General features: G+C 49.4%; 1 protein-coding gene across 1 annotated transcript in view; it reads left to right on the forward strand.

Annotated features, from left to right (window-relative positions):
• Positions 1-19,242, forward strand: part of itfg1 (integrin alpha FG-GAP repeat containing 1) — a 111,268-nt gene extending 92,026 nt beyond the window's left edge. The window contains exons 14-18 of the mRNA XM_058089432.1: positions 761-839; positions 10,405-10,529; positions 14,426-14,508; positions 16,433-16,550; positions 18,475-19,242. Coding sequence (XP_057945415.1) covers positions 761-839; positions 10,405-10,529; positions 14,426-14,508; positions 16,433-16,550; positions 18,475-18,534 — 465 coding nt within the window. The 3' untranslated portion in view covers positions 18,535-19,242. The remainder of the gene's footprint in view (positions 1-760; positions 840-10,404; positions 10,530-14,425; positions 14,509-16,432; positions 16,551-18,474) is intronic.
• Positions 19,243-19,667: the final 425 nt, after the last annotated feature.

Below are 19,667 nucleotides of genomic sequence, written 5' to 3' on the forward strand. Positions count from 1 at the left end.
CCTCATGTCGGAGATGTTTTTAAACGTTCCCTTAAGGAGGATCCGCTCGGAGCACCAAGGCCGGCATTGGCGCCTCCCGCCAAGCACGTCATTAGGCTGCCGGCATGGCATTGCATTGCTTCTCCCCCACCCCCCCCCACCCCTGCCGTCAGTCAGGCTCCTCAAAGCCGCCTCGCCGTCTCGCCAAGCGCCATGATGGATGCGGCAGGCGAGTGGCGCTCGCGGGTGTTTGTGCTCCTCTCCGCCGCCATCCGTCACCTCGCTCCGCATCTTTTCTTTCCTCTCCTGCCGCTCCTCTTAGTCACACCTCTTCTTCCACCAGTCTGCTCCTCCGGGGGCTTTGCACTTTTTCTTTTGACCTCATTTGAATCCCCCCCCCCCCCAACAAACTTACACACACACACACACACCGTGTGCATGTGTGTGTTTGTGGCCATCACAGTCAATGTACAACAGATATTGGTAAGGTAAACTGTCCATCACTCAAATATTCTCTTCAAGCCAATAATCTCACAAAACATAATTGTGACCAATATTACGAATAAAGGTTTGCAAACACCGACACCCGGCAACAGAAGCAGGGCAGCACTCGTGTACTGTAGTGCAGTCAGGCTGTACTTCAGGCTTGTACTTCACTTGGTAGTAGTAGTAGTAGTAGTAGTCTGGCCACTTCAACGACGTGGAAGTACGACACCAGGGGTCTTTCAACAGCAACCGTACAGTCTTTAATTCTGTCATGTTTCCCGTTTGTGTCTTGCAGCCGTTTGGTGTGAACCAGCCGGGCCCGTATGTCATGTACACCACGCTGGACTCCACCGGCAAGTTGAAGAACGCCTCAGGTCAGTCGCTCCCTGCCTCCTCGCGACGTCGCCAAGGTCTCGGACCCCTGAGGGTTCGCTCGGGAGCACGTTTGGCGGGGATGGGGAAATCCAGATTGGGGGAAAGTAGCTATTGATTTTTGTTTGTTGGTTTTGGTGCCTTAAGGCGTATCGGTAGCAGGGCCAAGCGAGAAGATGCGGCACACAAAGCCGCCTGTCACAGGAAGGAGAGAAAACCATAGGGCCTCCGAACCTCCCCACCAGACCACGTGCATCCTGACTTGCTAGCAAAGCTAACATTTACACTTTTCTCGTCTTCTGTGAGTCCACCGGTTGACATTGACGAAAATAGCCACGAGGGAAAATGTAAATCCAAGCAAAAGGTCTCCTTGGAGTGGATTCTACTCCGTTTTAGAGGACAGTGTCTTCTTCCGGTGGGCGGCACGGCGGTCTGGTGGTTAGTGCGCAGACCTCACAGCTAGGAGACCAGGGTTCGGTCCCCGCCCTCGGCCATCTCTGTGTGGAGTTTGCATGTTCTCCCCGTGCATGCGTGGGTTTTCTCCGGTACTCCGGTTTCCTCCCACATTCCAAAAACATGCTAGGTTAATTGGCGACTCCAAATTGTCCATAGGTATGAATGTGAGTGTGAATGGTTGTTTGTCTATATGTGCCCTGTGATTGGCTGGCGACCAGTCCAGGGTGTACCCCGCCTCTCGCCCGAAGACAGCTGGGATAGGCTCCAGCACCCCCCGCGACCCTCGTGAGGAAAAAGCGGTAGAAAATGAATGAATGAATGAATGTCTTCTTCCGAGTTTCCGCAGAGCAGGAATGTTCTTCACTGCAGGTACGTCGAAAACGATAACGAAAAAACAAAGTACTTCTTGTCAGGATTGGACTTCAGTTCCATCAATCAAAAGTGGAGCCCGCAGGCGTCTACGGCGTGATACAGTACAGTCTTACTTCCTGTTGGGCCCACTTCCTCCGTTTAAAGTCCCCTCTGAAGTCTCCTTCCACGCTCTCAGTTGCCTGAAAGCGCCTGCTTTCTTATTTCCTCGCTCGTCTTTGGAGACAGAGGCCGCATCCGGGAAGTTGGATCAGCCGTGAGTTGTCATCCTCATGGAGGAGGGAAGTGGAAGTCTCCTCCTCCTTGACTTCCTGTGACGGCCCCTTTCCTAGCTCTGCCCATGTTCTCGCCAAGGCCCGTCGCCATCCGTGCTATGGGAGACACGGCCATCATCGCCGCCATCACATCCCGCACGCCGACCCGCCGTCACACGTTAATAAGACGATAGGATATGATGGACGGGATGAGACGCGGAGGACAATAGCGCGGTGCCACGTTAGCTGCTGTTAACCTCGCTGACGTTTACACTCCGCCATGAGGACATGAGGCACTGGCAGCGGCTTTGGGGGGCAGGGATAAATATAGCCTCTGTGTTCGTCGTCTTGTATTACTCATGTTGGAGGACACGCTGGGGGGGGGCACCATCCTCGTTGGGGGTGTCAATGGGAAGGTTGACTTTGAGACAGAAGTCTGCCTCAAAGAGGTCACATCCATAATTAGTGTTGTTTGTGTTGTTAGAGCAGGGTTATTCAAACGGTGTCCTGCGGGCCAAGGGCAGCACGTTGATGACATCAGAACGGCTCAGCTTGCAGTTCAACGCTGGGGAGTCACTGAGGTCTTTGCAGCCCCATTCCTGATAACACCATCGCGCTCTTGTCACACAGACAATCTTTGGCTAGCCTTTTTGCAGTACAGTATTGGTATTTGAAGTATTTGAAGATAATACAAAGGACAGGACAAAAAATAAAGAAAAAGCCAAATGTGCTCCTTTGCTGCTCTTTGAGCCGAGGTCTCTTGCCGTGGGACGGCCTCACCTGCCTCCAGCAGCTTAAGAAAAGTAAAGAAAAGTGCCTTCAGTATCGTTTGGAGGCAAAATGAAAAGATTTGGAATCAACAGAGTTTGGGAAAATCCATTTCCTGTGGTTTGGGGGGTGGCCCCAACTGTATTTGTTTCCGCTCTGTGCAAATAATAACTATAATGAAGAGTCTGCAGTAATAGCAGGATGGGTTATTGTTACTGGAAAAGAACTCAGGAATGAATCCCTCTACTCATCAGTCAAAGAAGAGGGCATCAATCCTTCCAGCGTGGAGGACCCCACCCACGGAGAAGGGTGTAGTTGCCTAGCATCGGTGGCTAGCTGTTGTAATGCGGCGTTGTGTTTGCGGTGCGCGTTCCACTGGAGAGCACGCACGCGGCGATGATGAGGAGGACGAGAGCTGAGTAGCCCACGGCTTTGCCAGCACCGTTCCCCCGACTCCTCATTTAACAGCAGCAAAATGCTGCCAGGGAGCTGTGTGTGTGTGTGTGTGTGTGTGTGTGCGTGTGTGTGTGTGTGTGTGCGTGTGTGCACTGATTTAAAGTGTGTTTATACTGGAGTTGGTAGCTCTGGGGACCGCCAGCGAGACTGTAAGAGAGGAGCACTGATGGAACGCATGCTCGCACACAAGCACGCAGCCGCACGTGCACACCATCATGGTGTCTCCACCGAGGAGCTTCATTTGCCCTTGACCTCCCGGACGGAGAGCAAAGAGGAAGGCGGGGAACGTGATGTGATCAGACGTTATGCATTCTAGTCGTGCCTCCATTAGCGTGCGCGTGTTGTCTTCTCCAGCAGGTAGGATGGATGCGGCGGTGCTGCGTCTGTGACAGCCAGCACATTTCATCATCATGGCAACTCCAGCGGAGGTAATCTTAGTCCATGGCACCGCAGGCACCAAAAGCCCCCGGATGCAAGCTTGATGGTGGATCAGCGAGCTCCATATTAGAATGTTTGGGAAACAATTTGGCGTCAGAGGTGCGTCGCATTGTTTTGGCAGCGTGGTTAGCCCTGATGCTGGAATTTAGACACTTTAAACGTGCTTTTGGGAAGGCGCTATTGGGTACTTTATCCACACTAGCCTACATTAGCCTAGCTATGTGAGCTAACATGTAAACAATATACAGTCCTTCCTGATGAAAAGTAATCACAAATAAATAATGGCTTAGTCATAGGCATCAGTAAAGTTATGAGATGTGATGTTAGCGTGCATGGATCGGCCGGCCAACATGCCTTCTCCTCCAGCGGCCGTCTCTCGTGTCCCTGCAGTGATCGCACACGTAGCCTATGAACAGGATGCAATGTGATGCAATGCAACGTGTAAACATGACCATAGGGGTGTTATTTCATGACTGTGAGGCTCTAATAATGGTAATAACCGTATTTGGAAACGCAAACATAACGATGCAAGTAATCAATTTATTAATTTTGATGTGGAAACTCACCCATCACAGTGGAACCTGGAACCGGTTAACGGTGATAAACGAGGGATAACCATCCTCATATTTTAACGTCAGCATCATGTTAGGTTCGCCTATTCACTGAAGAAAAACAAAGTAATCAAAGCTACAACTCCCACTTCTGTAGCTAACTGACACCCTTTCATTTTCAGTTGTGTAGCGAAGCCTGCATTTTCTAGCATATATACAGGGTGGGCTTATCAAGCGAGGGGTGGGTCGGGGGCGCTATCATGCCGATGAGGAAGGAGGTTTTTCATCCACAATGTCAGGTGGAAGCAAATGATTTCTTGATTTTCTTCCATTCGGTGCTCATAAACAAGTTCTCTGGTCACACATTACTGTTTGATCGTCATTAAAATGTCTGTTTTTTATCATTGGGGACCTTGGAGATGAACTTCTATGTCTGAGAGCAAAGCATGACTCAGCACAAAAGGTGTAACAAACCAGCAGTTCAACCAGCAGGTCAGTCCTACGTTGGAATCAGCCTTCAAGTTGTCCACCACTGTAAAAAATGCCTGCTAAATATGCATGCGGTTGACTGATGCAGGTACGGATGTTTTTCTGTTTTCTATTTTGCAAAGGTCAGGCATGCATGTACAATGCGCGGCGTGCACGTACGTGCGCCGTGTGATCGTGTGAGCTGGTATAATCCCCACAACTCATTAGGCTAATTGGACAGAGTGCAGAAAGCTCAACATTGATTCTCCTCCCCACGAGCGCACTTGTCTACATCAGAGCTCCCCCAAGCCCTCCGCCCTCAAACTCGCTCCGCCGTCCTGGTGGTTTTAGCAGAGAACGCTCGCTAAAGAAGCCGTCACGAGCAACAAAGGAAACAACATGCAAACAAAAACATGTTTAATAAACATCCAACTGGACTGAGTTGCCAGGTGTACCGTAAGGAAAATGCCAGAAATCAAATAAAAATCCTGGAATGGACACCAAATATAAAGTCTCAAAACCCTTAATCCACCTTCCTTGGTTTTAGACTCGGTTTAGAAAATCCTGGTAATCCTCCAACCGACCCAAACGCAGTCTGCGAGCCAAACCGATGGGGTCGCAGTAGAGTGAAGGTCATGGAGCCAGGTGAATACAGGAGGTTTACCAGGCTTCCATTGTCACGAGTGGTGGGTTGGCTAACCACCTACGGGTCCCTGTACCTGTCCCTGTACCCCTACCTGTACCTGGTGGGTCCAAGTTGGCTCATTGGAGAATAGATTGTAAAAGATACATGACTGTACTGTCTTTCATCACAAAGTAGGACTTCTTATGTCCATGATGATGCTAAAATTCCATGTCTTTCCATGTCTCGGACAAATATCCAAAATTGACTTCCATGTCTTTCCATGTCCAGGACAAATATCCAAAATTGGCTTGGAAGTAGGTCCTAGAACCGCAGAGCAATCTTATCATATACATGATCTTTGATGGGCATTTCTGGAAGTATACTAAAAACGGCAGCACGCTCCTGTCATATAGATGATCTTTGACTAGCGTTTTTGGGGTGAGGGCCTTAAAAAGAGGCTGGAAGCTCTTTGAGGACGCTTTAGTATCTTTCAACAGGATCTTGTTAGATGAGGTGGATAACCTTTGACTCAGGAATCAAATTAGTCCTCAGACTAACAAGAGTTGCATGTTGAAGCAAAGATATTTGGTTGATACCGGTGGTCTCTCCGCTCTTGTGGTCTCCTGTTAGTCATTTGAGTAGTGCCGTCGTTTTGTTATTCCCTGAATTTGAAGATTATTGATTCTGTAGGAGCACCTAACATTATATCAAATGCATGTCATAGTATCAAACAAGTCTGTTTGGCGTCATATTTGAGAATTGAAGCCGGGTATTGTTAGCATCATAATCAAAATGGCGTGGCCCCATGAGGGCTTACTAAAAGCATCTTTCCGTTTATTCCGGCGTCACTGCCAAATAACGTCTGCCAAAGCTTTTCTTCACTTGCAACAATGTGTTTTGAACAAGAAGAGTCGGGTCAGTTCGGGTCTTGACAGAGGGAACCAGGATGGTTGGAGAACCAGAATGGTAGCATTTGTTTCGGTCGAAAAACTGATGCCATGTGGGCGGCCAATGAGCTAAAGCGGCTAAAGCGGTAAAGATGGAGGGGGAACTGACGAGGAAGTTGTTATTGATCAACCTCCTCAACCTCGTTTTTACGTCCTCGTAATGGCGTGCCCGTCCTCTAACTCATACCCGTCGTCTTTTCACTTAAGCCCGTAATCTTAGCCCCCCACGGCGCTGCTTTATAGACGCCATAAATCACAACGATGCTCGTTTTACCTGCCACTTTTGTCGTCTGTCCGTCCGTGCCCCCTTCCCCCCATAGAAGTGCGTCTTCTGGGACGGCGTTTTAGTCCCAGGACATCCGGTTATCTTTCCCCAGACTTGAACCTCAGCTCTGCTTCTGTTTTGTTTGCAGGGAGGAAGAAAGATAAAGCTGCGCTCTTGAACGATTCAGTGACTCATTAATTGGACTTAAAATGCTCTCTGATAAGACCCAAGAGGGGGAAATGTCTTTGACGCTCGTTCTGTTCATCGCTCATAAACTTCCAAACCTGTCATTGGACCATTTCCTTTTGCACTTTTATGATCATGGCTCTCGTTGGCCAAGCATTAGACTGGAGAAACTCTCAGAAACTCCACCCTGCGAGGTTCCTTTACAGTTGGTAGCTCACGGGACAACTCAGACCGTCCTTGAATCAGATAGACATCTGCGGTAGACCATTTGGAATCCATCCTGTCATTTAGAGGATCTTTGGCTGGTGTCAACGTGCTGCTTGTGTCTTTGCGTATGACTTTATTGCATTACGGCATAACCAACATGGCTGTTTTCTACTTTGGTGAAGCCAGGCTTTGGTATTCTGGAAACTTGGCCTCTCGAGGATTTTCCCAAACCGCCCAAGTTCGAGGTTAACTCTACAAGCAAGACAAGTACTCTGTGGCCAGTCTCTAATCAAAGATCACCTCTTGGTGACATTTTGCATGTAGACCGGCCGTAAGACCGGGCCTGTACGAGCGTTTGGGACGCAGGATTTGGTTGGAAATCCAGCGTTTATTTTTTTCCCAATCCGACTTTTGTGAATTTTGTGGGCGGGGTAAATGCCATTCCTAACATGCCCATGAAAGTCTACAAAACCAGTAAGTTCTCACCTATCACCCATCGCTATCAAAGCTGGACGGTAGCTGAAAACGGCGTTGAAAGTCCAGGAAATGTACGGCTTTGTGCCGTAATGGAGTTCGATTCCCAGCCAGTGTACCAACAATGTCAGGAAGGGGATCAGGTTTAAAAAGGGAAGTCAACGGAATCATCCGAGTGACCACGCCCAATTCTGGAGCCGTGCGCTGGTGATGCCGCACAGACAGCTGGCACCCGTCCCTCATGACTCCGCCCCCTCCTCGTCTACAGTTTGCTCCTCTTTATCTCCATCGGGAGAGCAGACGGTTTCTATGGTTTCTATAGCGACCGGTGCTGCGAATCTTGCCTGATACGTTTTTTTTCCCTTTCACTTTTGAAGTGGTCGTCAACACATGTCGTGTCTGCTTCCTCCACAAAGCAACCGTGTGTTTATATGTTTATGTACTTCCATCCAGACGTTTGAGGCCGTAGCTCACTTTGGCGGCTTACAACATTCTTCATTGTCTCATCAACCTGTTTAAAGTATACGGCTTCCAGTAGTATTGCCACATTTGGGATCATCTTCACCAGGGGTGCTCATTAAGTCGATCGCGATCTACCGGTCGATCGCGGAGGTGGTACTGGTCGATCGCTGGTCGATCGCGGCGTGACATTAAAAAAATATCATCCCAGCATCAATGCCGTCACTTGATTGATATACAGGGCAGCCATTCAGATGACAACTGAATGTTGCCCTTCGGGCGACCAATCAAATCAAACAACGTCTCTAAGTGCAGCAGAACTTACGATGTCAGCCTATCATCCATCCCCGTTACTTGATTGACATACAGGACAACCAGTCAGATGACAACTGAATTTTGACCTTTAGGTCACCGCTCATGCGTAAACAACGATGCAAAGTGCTAAGCTAGTCGGCGAATTGCGTCAGATTTTAAGCCCTCGCTAAAGTTTATGGTCACTAAAATGAGTGAAGGAGCTGGACCAAGTAAAAAGGCAAAAAACATATCACTTCCATACGGATATGGAATATTATACGGATATTATGATACGGATATTATCCATGACTGATAAACATTTGGAAGTGTGCTTGAGGCTGGCTATCAGCAGCTACTGTCCGGACTATGCATCCCTGGCTGGTTCAATTCAGTGCAAGTCATCAAAGTAAACTCAGGTAATTACAAAAAATGTTAATAGTTAATTATGTGTGTTTTGCAATATTGGCTCATTTGGTTATGTAAGGTACATCAACATACATTGTACGTACAAATAATCCTCAATACATTTGAAAATAAATAGATGTTTTGCATTTTTGTAGTGGGTAGATCATTTTGACTCGGTCATTTTAAAAGTAGCTCGCATGCTGAAAAAGTGTGAGCACCCCTGATCTTCACCAACATAAACATAATGATGCTCATATGCATCTCGTTTCTTTGCCGGAAAACCAAAGCCGGTAAATACAAACTCTCACCGACACACAAACGCTTCGCGTCGACTTTGCCGTCTCAGGGATGGACTGTCAACTGCCGGCCCCCCTAATTGCCACCACCGTGCCAGCGTCCCCATGTTGTGAGATGGCTCCCCCCAACTTCCCCCCAACTGTGGACACATTCTCTGTATTCTTTCAGCGCTCGGCAGACACTAATCCAGCCTCCAGCCTCTCTTGGTCCACAACACACTGAGGCCAAGCCAGATGGAGCAGCATCCGACTAAATAGCCCCAGTCCCTCAGGTGCGGTGTGGTGGTGGTCCCCTCCAGTGTGAAGCTAGCGGGCTAAAGACCTTCACCATCAGTTCAGGCCAGGAGGACGCGCCTCGATACGCCATGTCGTGGATGTACAGTAGATCAATATATCGACTTTATATGGAGCTTTGTTTAAAAAAATAGAGCAGGCTTCGCTACACATCTTAAAATATATTTTTTTATTGAAATGGTGCTCTAATAGTGACATGTTTCCCTAGTGTCTGTTGATGAGCAGCAGCTTTGGTAGCTACCTTCCTTGTTGTTACGGTCTGCTTGCATTGAGGCCGAGTGAGGAATAATTCGATTCACACGAAGACGCAGATGTAGCAGTGGCCGCTAACCGTTGTGGCCGCCCGGAGCTCAGGAAAAAGGGCCAGCTGTGCAGCCGCCCTGACCCAAGTTGTGTGGAGGTGGACGCCGACGAAGAAGCGAGCGACGGCGAGATTTAAGCGAGGCGGAGGAGGAGAACAGGAGCCTCCAATCCAGCAGTCCATCCACATTAGTTCTGATCGTTGGCTGCCTGGAGGCACTCTCTCTCTCGCTCGCTCGCTCTCTCGCTCTCTCTCCCCCAGCTTTGTTTACCACGTAGAGGTTGATTTATGTCGGCTGCACTCGGAACAGTTGTGTGGCGTGGGCGAGACGCAGCAGCAGCAGCGGCGTTCGCTGAAACACGAAAGACCAGATTGCAGCGATGTGTCAGAGCGCACAGGCGATGGATTTTGGGTGTGGGGGGGCGCGGGGGGGCAGCTGCTCATAAATGACGGATTCTGCACATTAGACACTGGAAGTGTCTTTTCATCGCTACAACTGCTCAGGTCATCGTGTTTAAGAGGCCGTGGCAGGACCATAAACACACCACAACAAAATACACTCAATAATCATAATTCAGTGTTAAATACATATCTTTTATGATTGCTGGCATTGAGCACTTTGTGTTTGTGTCGTGTTTTGTGTACGTTTTCAAACACTTATTACTTGAATATGTCACAAAAGTGGGCTCATCCCTCACATTTCGGCCATCTTTTGATGGGCCTCTAACAGCCGTTAGTCTAAACTCCTGGCAGAGGAAGTGACCACACCCCCGATGTTAAACTACGTATTGGGCCCGGGTGTCATGTGACTTGCGAGTCTTCCAAGAGGTTGTGTTATTGCTCTCTCGCGTTCTCATACGGCTCCGTGGAGGTCCAAGATGGCACCCCACGGCAAGAAGCTCTCGGCTCTGCGAAAAGATCGCCGACCCCCTGAAACCGAGGACCGGTTCCGCCCAGAACAGGCCTCGCCGTTGTCCACGAGTGTGCCAGGATTGCTGCAGAGGTTGGATGTGGGATGCCTAAAAGTCTTTGACGGTTCCTTCTATCGTTGCAGCCGGTCAGCTGAGCCAGTCCGCCCACTTCTCCCTCCAGCTGCCCTACACCGTGCTGGGCCTCGGACGCAGCGCCAACTTCCTGGACCACCTCGTCGTCGGCATCCCTCACAGGCCCGGAGAGATGGTGAGTGAACTTTTTTTACAAACAGCGTTTGTCCGCGTCGACGCTCGTACCAGTGCACCGCAACGAGTGTGCACGAGTGCCGTAACGTTCCGCTAAGACTTGGACAGGTTGGCGTCACCAACGGAACCGACTTGGGGGGGGGGGGGGTTCAACTGTACGATCCTGGCCAGAGATGCCGACCAAGGGGGGGTCATCACCGTCCTCCAAAGGAAGGAAGTCTCACGGTTGTAATGTATGGCTGATGGAGAACGAGGATCCCGGAAGATGTGGATGGCGGATATCGGATGACGCCTATGCCGTGGCGATGTCCTCACACGTGGAACACGGCGATGTCGGTAAATAATTGAGGCTTAATATGTTCATCAGCCGCATTTCCACACTACATTACCTCAAATGCCAGCTCTCTTCAGCTCGCCTCTCTTAACTCTCGCCGCACTCGTCTACGTCGCTTCCCTCCTTCACGCCCTCCTTCCCTTTGCGCTAAATATCAGGCACGACACCCCCCCTCCCATCCGCCCTCCCGTCCTCCAGACTCGTAGCGAGTTGATTAGAATTGCAGATGGCCTACGAGAGCGTCTAACGCGGCGAGGAAGAAGAAGATGCCGCTTTGTTGTTGCCGTGCTTCCCGACTCGTTCCTTCCTGCCACAGAAGAAGCTAATGAATGCGCCCCGTTATCCCAAGTAGACTTCCCTCAGCCCCGAGGACCGCCGGGACTCCATCAAACGTGTAATGAGGAGGAGGCGGGGGAGGTTGACCACGGCGCCGCCCGGGAGCTTTGCCTTCCCGATGCTTGCGTTCATCAAGCAGCTGGATCCTCTCCCTCCACCAAGGAGGCCATCTTGGAACCAAAGGAACTAAAGTACCAATACAAGGCAGAGGAAGCGTTCCAATCGTGAACGCAGTACCGTAGTTGCCAGTCGGTGATCGGGACATGCGATTCATCGATAAAGTTCCCTTGGGAACATTCACTGTTACACTGTTGGAGCAGGACTTTCATTTATATTTTAAATTGATTATTTACTCTTATTTTGGTGACTATCTTGGCTAATTAAAGCCATTTAAAGCCGCCATTTATAACGGCGAAGGTAGACAGGATGTAGGCTGGCCTGAAAAAACAACATGAGAGATTTTTCTCTGATACTATATTGGGTAATACTAATGTAAAGAGGACTGTAGGGGTGTTACTTCATGTCTTGAGGGCTCTAATAATATTAAACCCATATTTAGAAGAACTATGAAATGATTCCATTTATTAACATTGAATCCTACTTTTGGAAATTAACTCATCGCCATCTGGTCAGGAACCAATCAGTCGTGCACCACCATTTTTTTCCCCCCCAACGGAGAGCGAGGGATTTCTTTGTGGTGTGGTGTTTGTTTGTTCAGTTGGGGGGTGGCATCCAGTCGAGTGGAGACGTCACTGGACTTCTACAGCAACTGATTGCCAAGCCACATGTAATCCTATCTTGTTTTTTTCCAGAATTCCGGCCATTTAAGAAGAAAACGCGAACCTTTTGATGCTTAAAACGTATTTTCTTCTGACCATTCTCCTGATGATACAATCACATGAAACAAGTGGCTGTCGTTAAAGAGTCAAACGGCGTAATTAAACGAAGGACGGCTGTATTTGTGGAGCATCATCGTTGGGTTTTAATGAAAGTGTGTCGCCACACGCTCAAGCTTTCAAAGCAGCTGGGATTTATCTCCACCACGCATCCGAAAATCCACCGTCGGTGATGTTTTCCTTCACCATTTTGGACTTTTCCAATCATGTCCCAGCAGCCATGAAGATGGCTGATGATGTTCCTGTTGGAGGCCACACGTAAAGCTCATCCCTGTCCTACATCCCAAGCCTCCCCGCCGCAGTAAATCCACCAGAATGTCCAAATATTTTACTTCCCGTTGCGTTCCCAGAAGGAATTCCCCTTCGCCGCTCAAAGTGCCTCACTTCTTCCCCAATCACTCGCCGTGCATCGCGACTTTCAGCGGCTTTGAGCATCTTCTTCCTTCCTCTCGGAGGACTCGCTGGCACTTTTCGCTTCTGAACATCGCAGACATTCGCAGGCGGCGGCGGCGGCTGAGTCGTCTCCAAGCTGTGAAGCTCTTCTGATATTAGAAGTGATGGCAGGGAGTGTAGATTCATTAGTTCAGCTTGGCATGGGATGGTTGGGATCATTAAGTCCCGATCCGTGTCAGCAAGATGAACGCCGTCACATGACGTGATAGCAACAAAGGTGCTGATGGTGGGGGTACCAAACGGTTCCTGTAGGTGGAACCACGTCTATGAGAACCTAAGCGAAGGTTGAGTGATGATGAGGCTGCTCTCATTGCTGGCGCACGCGCCGCGTCCGTGTTAATGTCAAATGTTTTTGGCCCGAAGGCAGGAAACGACCATTAAAGAGACGCGAGCAAATTACAAACCACCATCGAACATTTCCCCCTTAGGCAAATGTTGTTGGGGGTTTTTTATCTGCTCTGATCTCCTATTGAAAACTTTGAACTTCACGCCGTTAAAACCATCATGGAGTTTTTTATGGCTTGCAAAATATTTCTAAAAAAGTTTTCCCACGGGATGCAGTTGAAAATAATCATTGCTTTATTATGATGGTGATTTTTACTTACTCCAAGGGTGTGCAAAGTGCAGCCCGTGGGCCCTGCTTGGGTGCACGGCTTATTTTTTCCCTTTGGCATGTAGTAAAAATAAGATCAGTTCTCCATTCTTTCATTTGTCTATAACAGGGGTGGGCAAACTTTTTGACTCGTGGGCCGCGTTGAGTTAACAAAATTGTCCGGGGGGGGCACCGGAAAATATATTTAACACACAATATTTTACGCTTATAATTCTATTCTAACATTCTGCATCGTATTAGTTGTCTAATTTATTTGTAAAAGTGTCGTACTATCAGCTGTATGTTCTTGTGTCCCTTTTTTCAGGAGCACTTTAAACATCAGACCACATCAAATTACCAAATAGAATTTTACATTTTTTTTGTGTTTTTTTTTTTTAAATCCGACTTGCAAGTCATGTTGCCAGCTTGTATGTTAAAAGTTGAAATACTTAGAAAGCAACTGGCGGGCCGGATTCAAACGCTTGGTGGGCCGCATGCGGCCCCCGGGCCGTAGTTTGCCCACCCCTGGTCTATAATGTAGTCCTCGCTGGAAAAGGTTTGGACACCCCCCTTTCTTATTTGGACACCCCCTTTCTTATTTGGACACCCCCTTTCTTATTTGGACACCCCCTTTCTTATTCGGACCGACTGAGTTTTCAGGTTTTACAAAGTGGAGTGTGATCGGTGTTCAGAAACACGTATTTCTGTCAGAACATGATTAAAAAGTCAAAAGGGGACGTTCCAATAATTAATACTCATCAATTAGTTCAATGGCAATAGCTGCCAAAAGTTTGTGGACACGTTGTCATTCAACAGAATGTTTAAGTGTCTCTAAATTTTTGACTGGTGTTGTTTGTGTTTGCCAGTTCCATCCACATTCTACACTGACACAAAAGCACCAACATGCATGCATGCATGCATACGTGTAATTTAAGCTGTGTAGCGAAGCCTTTTGGGGCGGGGTCGTGGGCCGTGTTATGTTCATGTTGTTGTCAGTAACAAATCAGCATGCATGTATAAACGGGACTCCCGGCTCCTCCTCCTTTTGTTGCTGCCGTCTGCTGCGCCATCTTGATTGTTGTCATCGCGGCTCCGACGGGACCTGCCGCCTCTCTGGCTCGTCATTGGACGAGGCCCGGCGGCGGAAGACCGGCTGAGTCACACGTGCCGGCGTGTCGATCCATGCAGGTGGCGAGCGGAAACCACACGACCCGATTGTTGTCCTCGGCGGGATGGAGCCTGCTTTTCATGTGGGCGCCTCTCACGTGTCCTTCCTCTCCCCGCAGGAGTCCAGGAAGCAGGAATGGACGGCCATCATTCCCAACTCTCAGCTCATTGTCATCCCCTACCCGCACGACCAACCCAGCAGGTACACACACACGCACACGCACACACGCACACACACACACGCACAGCTAGATGTGTCATAATTGCCCCCTCCTCCTCTCCCCATCAGACCTAAAAGGTGCCTGTTGCCATGGACACCATCCGCTAGCGGCGGCGCCACTTAGTGACAACACACTTAAGTTAGCGGCACAGATTGTCAACACACGCACACACACACACACACACACACAGTGTGGGATCTCATGTTGTGCTGGTGTGTGCATGTCACTGATACACGTGACCGAAATGCACAACAAGCACCCCCAGAACACCCACCCACCCCACCCCCCTCCCCTTGACTTACTTGCCCTTTTGTCTTTACCTGCTCCCTTTCTCCTTACCCCCCCCCCCCACCACCTTACATGGCCCACCATTCCTTGCCCCCTTCACCTCGCTGACCCCCTTTACCTGTCTCCCCATGCCTGTCATCACCCATCACCCGCCTTTACTTGCCCCCTTTACCTACCTTTACATGCCCCCTTTACCTAATGCCTACCTTTACATGCGCCCATCACCCGCCTTTACACGCCCCCTTTACTTATCGCCTACCTTTCCACGCCCCCTTTACCTATCAACTACTTTTACATGCCCCCTTTACCCATCACCTACCTTTACATGCCCCCTTTACACTCCCCCTTTACATGCCCCCTTTACCTACCTATCACCTACCTTTACATGCCCCCTTTACATATGACCTACCTTTACATGCCCCCTTTACACTCCCCCTTTACATGCCCCCTTTACCTACCTATCACCTACCTTTACATGCCCCCTTTACCTACCTATCACCTACCTTTACATGCCCCCTTTACCTACCTATCACCTACCTTTACATGCCCCCTTTACCTACCTATCACCTACCTTTACATGCCCCCTTTACCTACCTATCACCTACCTTTACATGCCCCCTTTACCTACCTATCACCTACCTTTACATGCCCCCTTTCCACGCCCCTTTTACCTATCAACTACTCTTACATGCCCCCTTTACCCATCACCTACCTTTACATGCCCCCTTTACCTATCAACTACTTTTACATGCCCCCTTTCCACGCCCCCTTTACCTATCAACTACTTTTACATGCCCCCTTTACCCATCACCTACCTTTACATGCCCCCTTTACACTCCCCCTTTACATGCCCCCTTTACACTCCCCCTTTACATGCCCCCTTTACCTACCTATCACATGCCCCCTTTACGTATCACCTACCTTTACATGCCCCCTTTACCTACCTATCACCTACCTTTACATGCCCCCTTTACCCATCACCTACCTTTACATGCCCCCTTTACACTCCCCCTTTACATGCCCCCTTTACCTACCTATCACCTACCTTTACATGCCCCCTTTACGTATCACCTATCTTTACATGCCCCCTTTACGTATCACCTACCTTTACATGCCCCCTTTCCACACCCCCTTTACCTATCAACTACTTTTACATGCCCCCTTTACCCATCACCTACCTTTACATGCCCCCTTTACACTCCCCCTTTACATGCCCCCTTTACCTATCACCTACTTTTACATGCCCCCTTTCCACGCCCCCTTTACCTATCACCTACCTTTGCCTCCCCTGCCTTTACTTGCCCCCTTCTTTACCTGTCCTCTTAGACCGCCCCCTTCTTGCCAGCCCCAGGCACCTGTCCCTTTACCTGTTCCCTTAAGTTGCTCCCTTCAACTGCTTCCTCTTCCTCGCCCTTTTTACCTCCCCACTTTCAACGGACCCCCTTTAGTTGTTCCCTCATACTTGCCCTCCTTTGCCAACCACCTTTGCCCACCCACCCTTTACCCGTGCCCCAACCTGCCCCCATGATTGGTATTCTTCCAGCAATGGAAACACAACATATTTTGGCTCTTACAGGTTTGGTTGTTGTTTTTCCGTCTGTGTGTGTCCGTGTGTAGTTGGAGCGCCAAACTCTACCTGACGCCCAGTAACAGCGTGCTGCTGACCGCCATCGCCCTCATCGGCGTGTGCGTCTTCATCCTCGTCATCATTGGCATCCTCCACTGGCAAGAGAAGGTCAGCGCGCACGCACGCACGCACACACACACACACACACACGTTGTGGGGGTTTTCCATGTGTGTGTGTGTGTAGCAGCAGATGGGATTCTCTGTCCCTATCCGGCAGTCTTGGAGCCTCCCGCTGAGACACACACACACACACACACACACACACGCACACTTCCCTAACGTCTCTCTCCGAGACCCGGAAGGATGTTCAGCAGTAATTGGCATCTTCTGTCCTTTCAGCATGGCGGATCTGCTCTTCATAACTCGCATAAATACGCCCTCCGGGGAGCCGCCGCCGCCACCGCCGCTTAGTTTCACGCCTCCCGCTCACACACACACACACACACACGCACACGCAGGCGAACACACACTCCCAACATGACACAGACACGACCACGCAGGACACCATTAAGGTGCTTGAAGAGGAACTTTTGTGTTGCTTTTGGAGGGGGTTTCTTTTCATGGCAGCACACGTCCCTAACGCCGTCTCCTCCGCTGACGCCTTGCTGGCGTCTTCGCCCAACCATCTGCCGTACTGCGTGTGTGTGTGTGCGTGCGTGTGCGCGTCCATGTGTGTCCTCTCTCATTGCCGCCTTTGTACGGACCCGGTGTGAGTTATCCAAAAACGCTAAGATGGTGTCGGTGAAGAAATGAAGAAGGTGGGCGGTGAGATGAGCAAGAAGAAGAAGATTGTAAATATTCATTACTAATTAGAGTGAGGAGTGGAGCGTCTTCCCGGGGTGTGAACCATCGCTGTGACAGTGTGAATATGTGCACTAATTATATGTTATTACGTTAACGGGCATATTTTTATGGCCTTAACATGCAGCCTAATACTCCTGTCAGTGTCAATATGAGCAGTATTGCAGTATTACTTCATCATATTCATAATAATAATATTCTGTGGGTGTTATCGTGTAGGCTAATGTTTCAGGTGGGCGGGATCATGCTCATCGTTCATGCTGTACCCCCATACAAGTGGTTAAGGGGGCAATGCTTCCCCGTCCCCAAATGGCCGCCCTTCTTTTGCGCCATTCCTCCATATTTTCTCAGCTTTGACTGCCCCCACATGACCCGCCCCCTTTTGGCCTATCCCCTTATGTGCCCCCGTCCTCCTGTCTCCTTCACTTGCCCCGCCTTCTACAGCTTTCACGTGTCCCCTTAAATTGACCCCTTCATGGGCTTGTTCAGCATATCATGCACTGTCGTGACTACTCCACCGTCATGCATGTGTACGTGTATGCGTGTACATGTACACGTGTACGTGTACCATACACGCGACGTGCAAAGTCTTTCAAAGCCAACATGGACGACACAAGGTCAGGTCATTTAGCATTTAGCATTGCCACGCGTTTGCTTGCTGACATTTGTCGTCCAAACAGCAAAGTCAAGTGGAGGACACTCGCTAGCTTAGCATGCTAACGTCCGTACAGACCGGAAAGGAATCTTTAAGGAAGACAATCCATCATTTCTTAATGCGCCCGGCACCAACGTCGCTTCTTCCCACCTGAGACAAAGCAGTAATTAGTCCACATCGGGGAGACAACACCAAGACCCGCCCCCCACCCGCCGCCGCCGACGGCGTGTCATGAAAAGCTTCGGATGGACACAAATCAATGCGCCGCTGCTTAATGACGATTTGGGCCCCGAGATGCCAAAGCGATGCTTTCCTCCAGACTCGGAACGCTGCCCCTCAAGAATGTTCCGTCCTTCCATCTTTGGGAGCGTCCTGCAGGAAACGGACAGGCAGGACATCCGTCAGCATCGGCCTGCGGTGCCTTGATAGATCGACTATCGATGGGCAGGATGAAACGTCATACATCACCTTGGGGAGGAAGTCTCCAAGAGCTTCTTCCTGTTTTGTTTTTTGTGCTTCTTGTTTTATTTGACAGCGTTCAGATTTCATGTCAAAATATGTTTTTGTTTCCCTCAGAAAGCAGACGACCGAGAGAAGAGGCAGGAAGCCCACCGCTTCCATTTCGATGCCATGTGACGTCCTCACCTGGGACCCCCAGTATCGCCCCTGCCCCCAAAACTAGCCCCCCCCTTTACCTGCCTCGCCCCCTTTAATCTGCCAACCTTTAACCAATCCCCCCAGTTACCTCCTTTACCAGCCAGCTTTTAGCTTCTCCTCCATCCCAGCACTCTAAAATTGCTTCTTTTACGGTCCCATTTTCCAGCCCCCTTTGTAACCACCTTCATCGGACCCCGCCCCATACCACTTCCCCCTTAACTTAACGCCCTTTTAAGCCCAGCCCCCTTTGCTCCCCCCTCCATTTGGCTCTGTTTCCATGTTTGCTGGTTCCCTCGCTCCTTCTGAAGGCCAAAACAACCTGTCTTAGTTTTCCATCATTCCCACTTTTGGGATGAAAGGTGGACTCTTCCTGTTTCCCACCCGTTCAACTCGCTGGGCCGTGTGACCAGCGTGTTGGCGTGTTTTCACCATTTTCCATGGAATGGAAGTTTTTTTTGTTGGATTTTTTCCCAACATCTGTGCTGACCAAAGCTTTCATCGGGTCATCAAGTCATCGCCAGAACTGGTCTTGGAAAAGCTCATCCGGCCCAAGAGCTTTCCGTTTGTTCCGGGTTTTTTTCTCTGTGAAGACATTTGCACTAACAAAGAACTCGCTCGCGTGTCGTCTATTTATTTGCCCACAAACTCCATGTCAACAATAAACACCTTGATGAACTTGTGCGTCTTGTACGTTGTCATCCGACTCTTTTTATCCAGCGTGCATCCCACACCATCCCCCCCCCCACGCCCCCACGCCCCCACCCCCAACATGATGCAGCAAGACAATGAGAGCCTTCTTATTTAGCTGGTGGATACCTACCCCCCACCCCTGGCACCCACCCAGCACCCCTTCACTTCAATGGTGAGACTTCAGCATGACAGATCACATCCGGAAGTTGGGACTTTCAAAGTAAAGGTACTGCCATGGCATCAGTTTAGAATGTCTATGTCTATGTTGGATCTTGAAATAAAATATAAAATATGGATTTTTTTATATACGTGAATAGAAAAATAAAGGGAAATCCACGCTATTTCCATATATATTATATTGTATATTTTATAGAGCCAGGGCCTTATTTTGATAGTCATCGGGGCTTGTGTTTTTGTTAGCC

The sequence above is a fragment of the Doryrhamphus excisus genome, chromosome 12, assembly GCF_030265055.1.
Source record: "Doryrhamphus excisus isolate RoL2022-K1 chromosome 12, RoL_Dexc_1.0, whole genome shotgun sequence".
NCBI lineage: Eukaryota > Metazoa > Chordata > Actinopteri > Syngnathiformes > Syngnathidae > Doryrhamphus > Doryrhamphus excisus.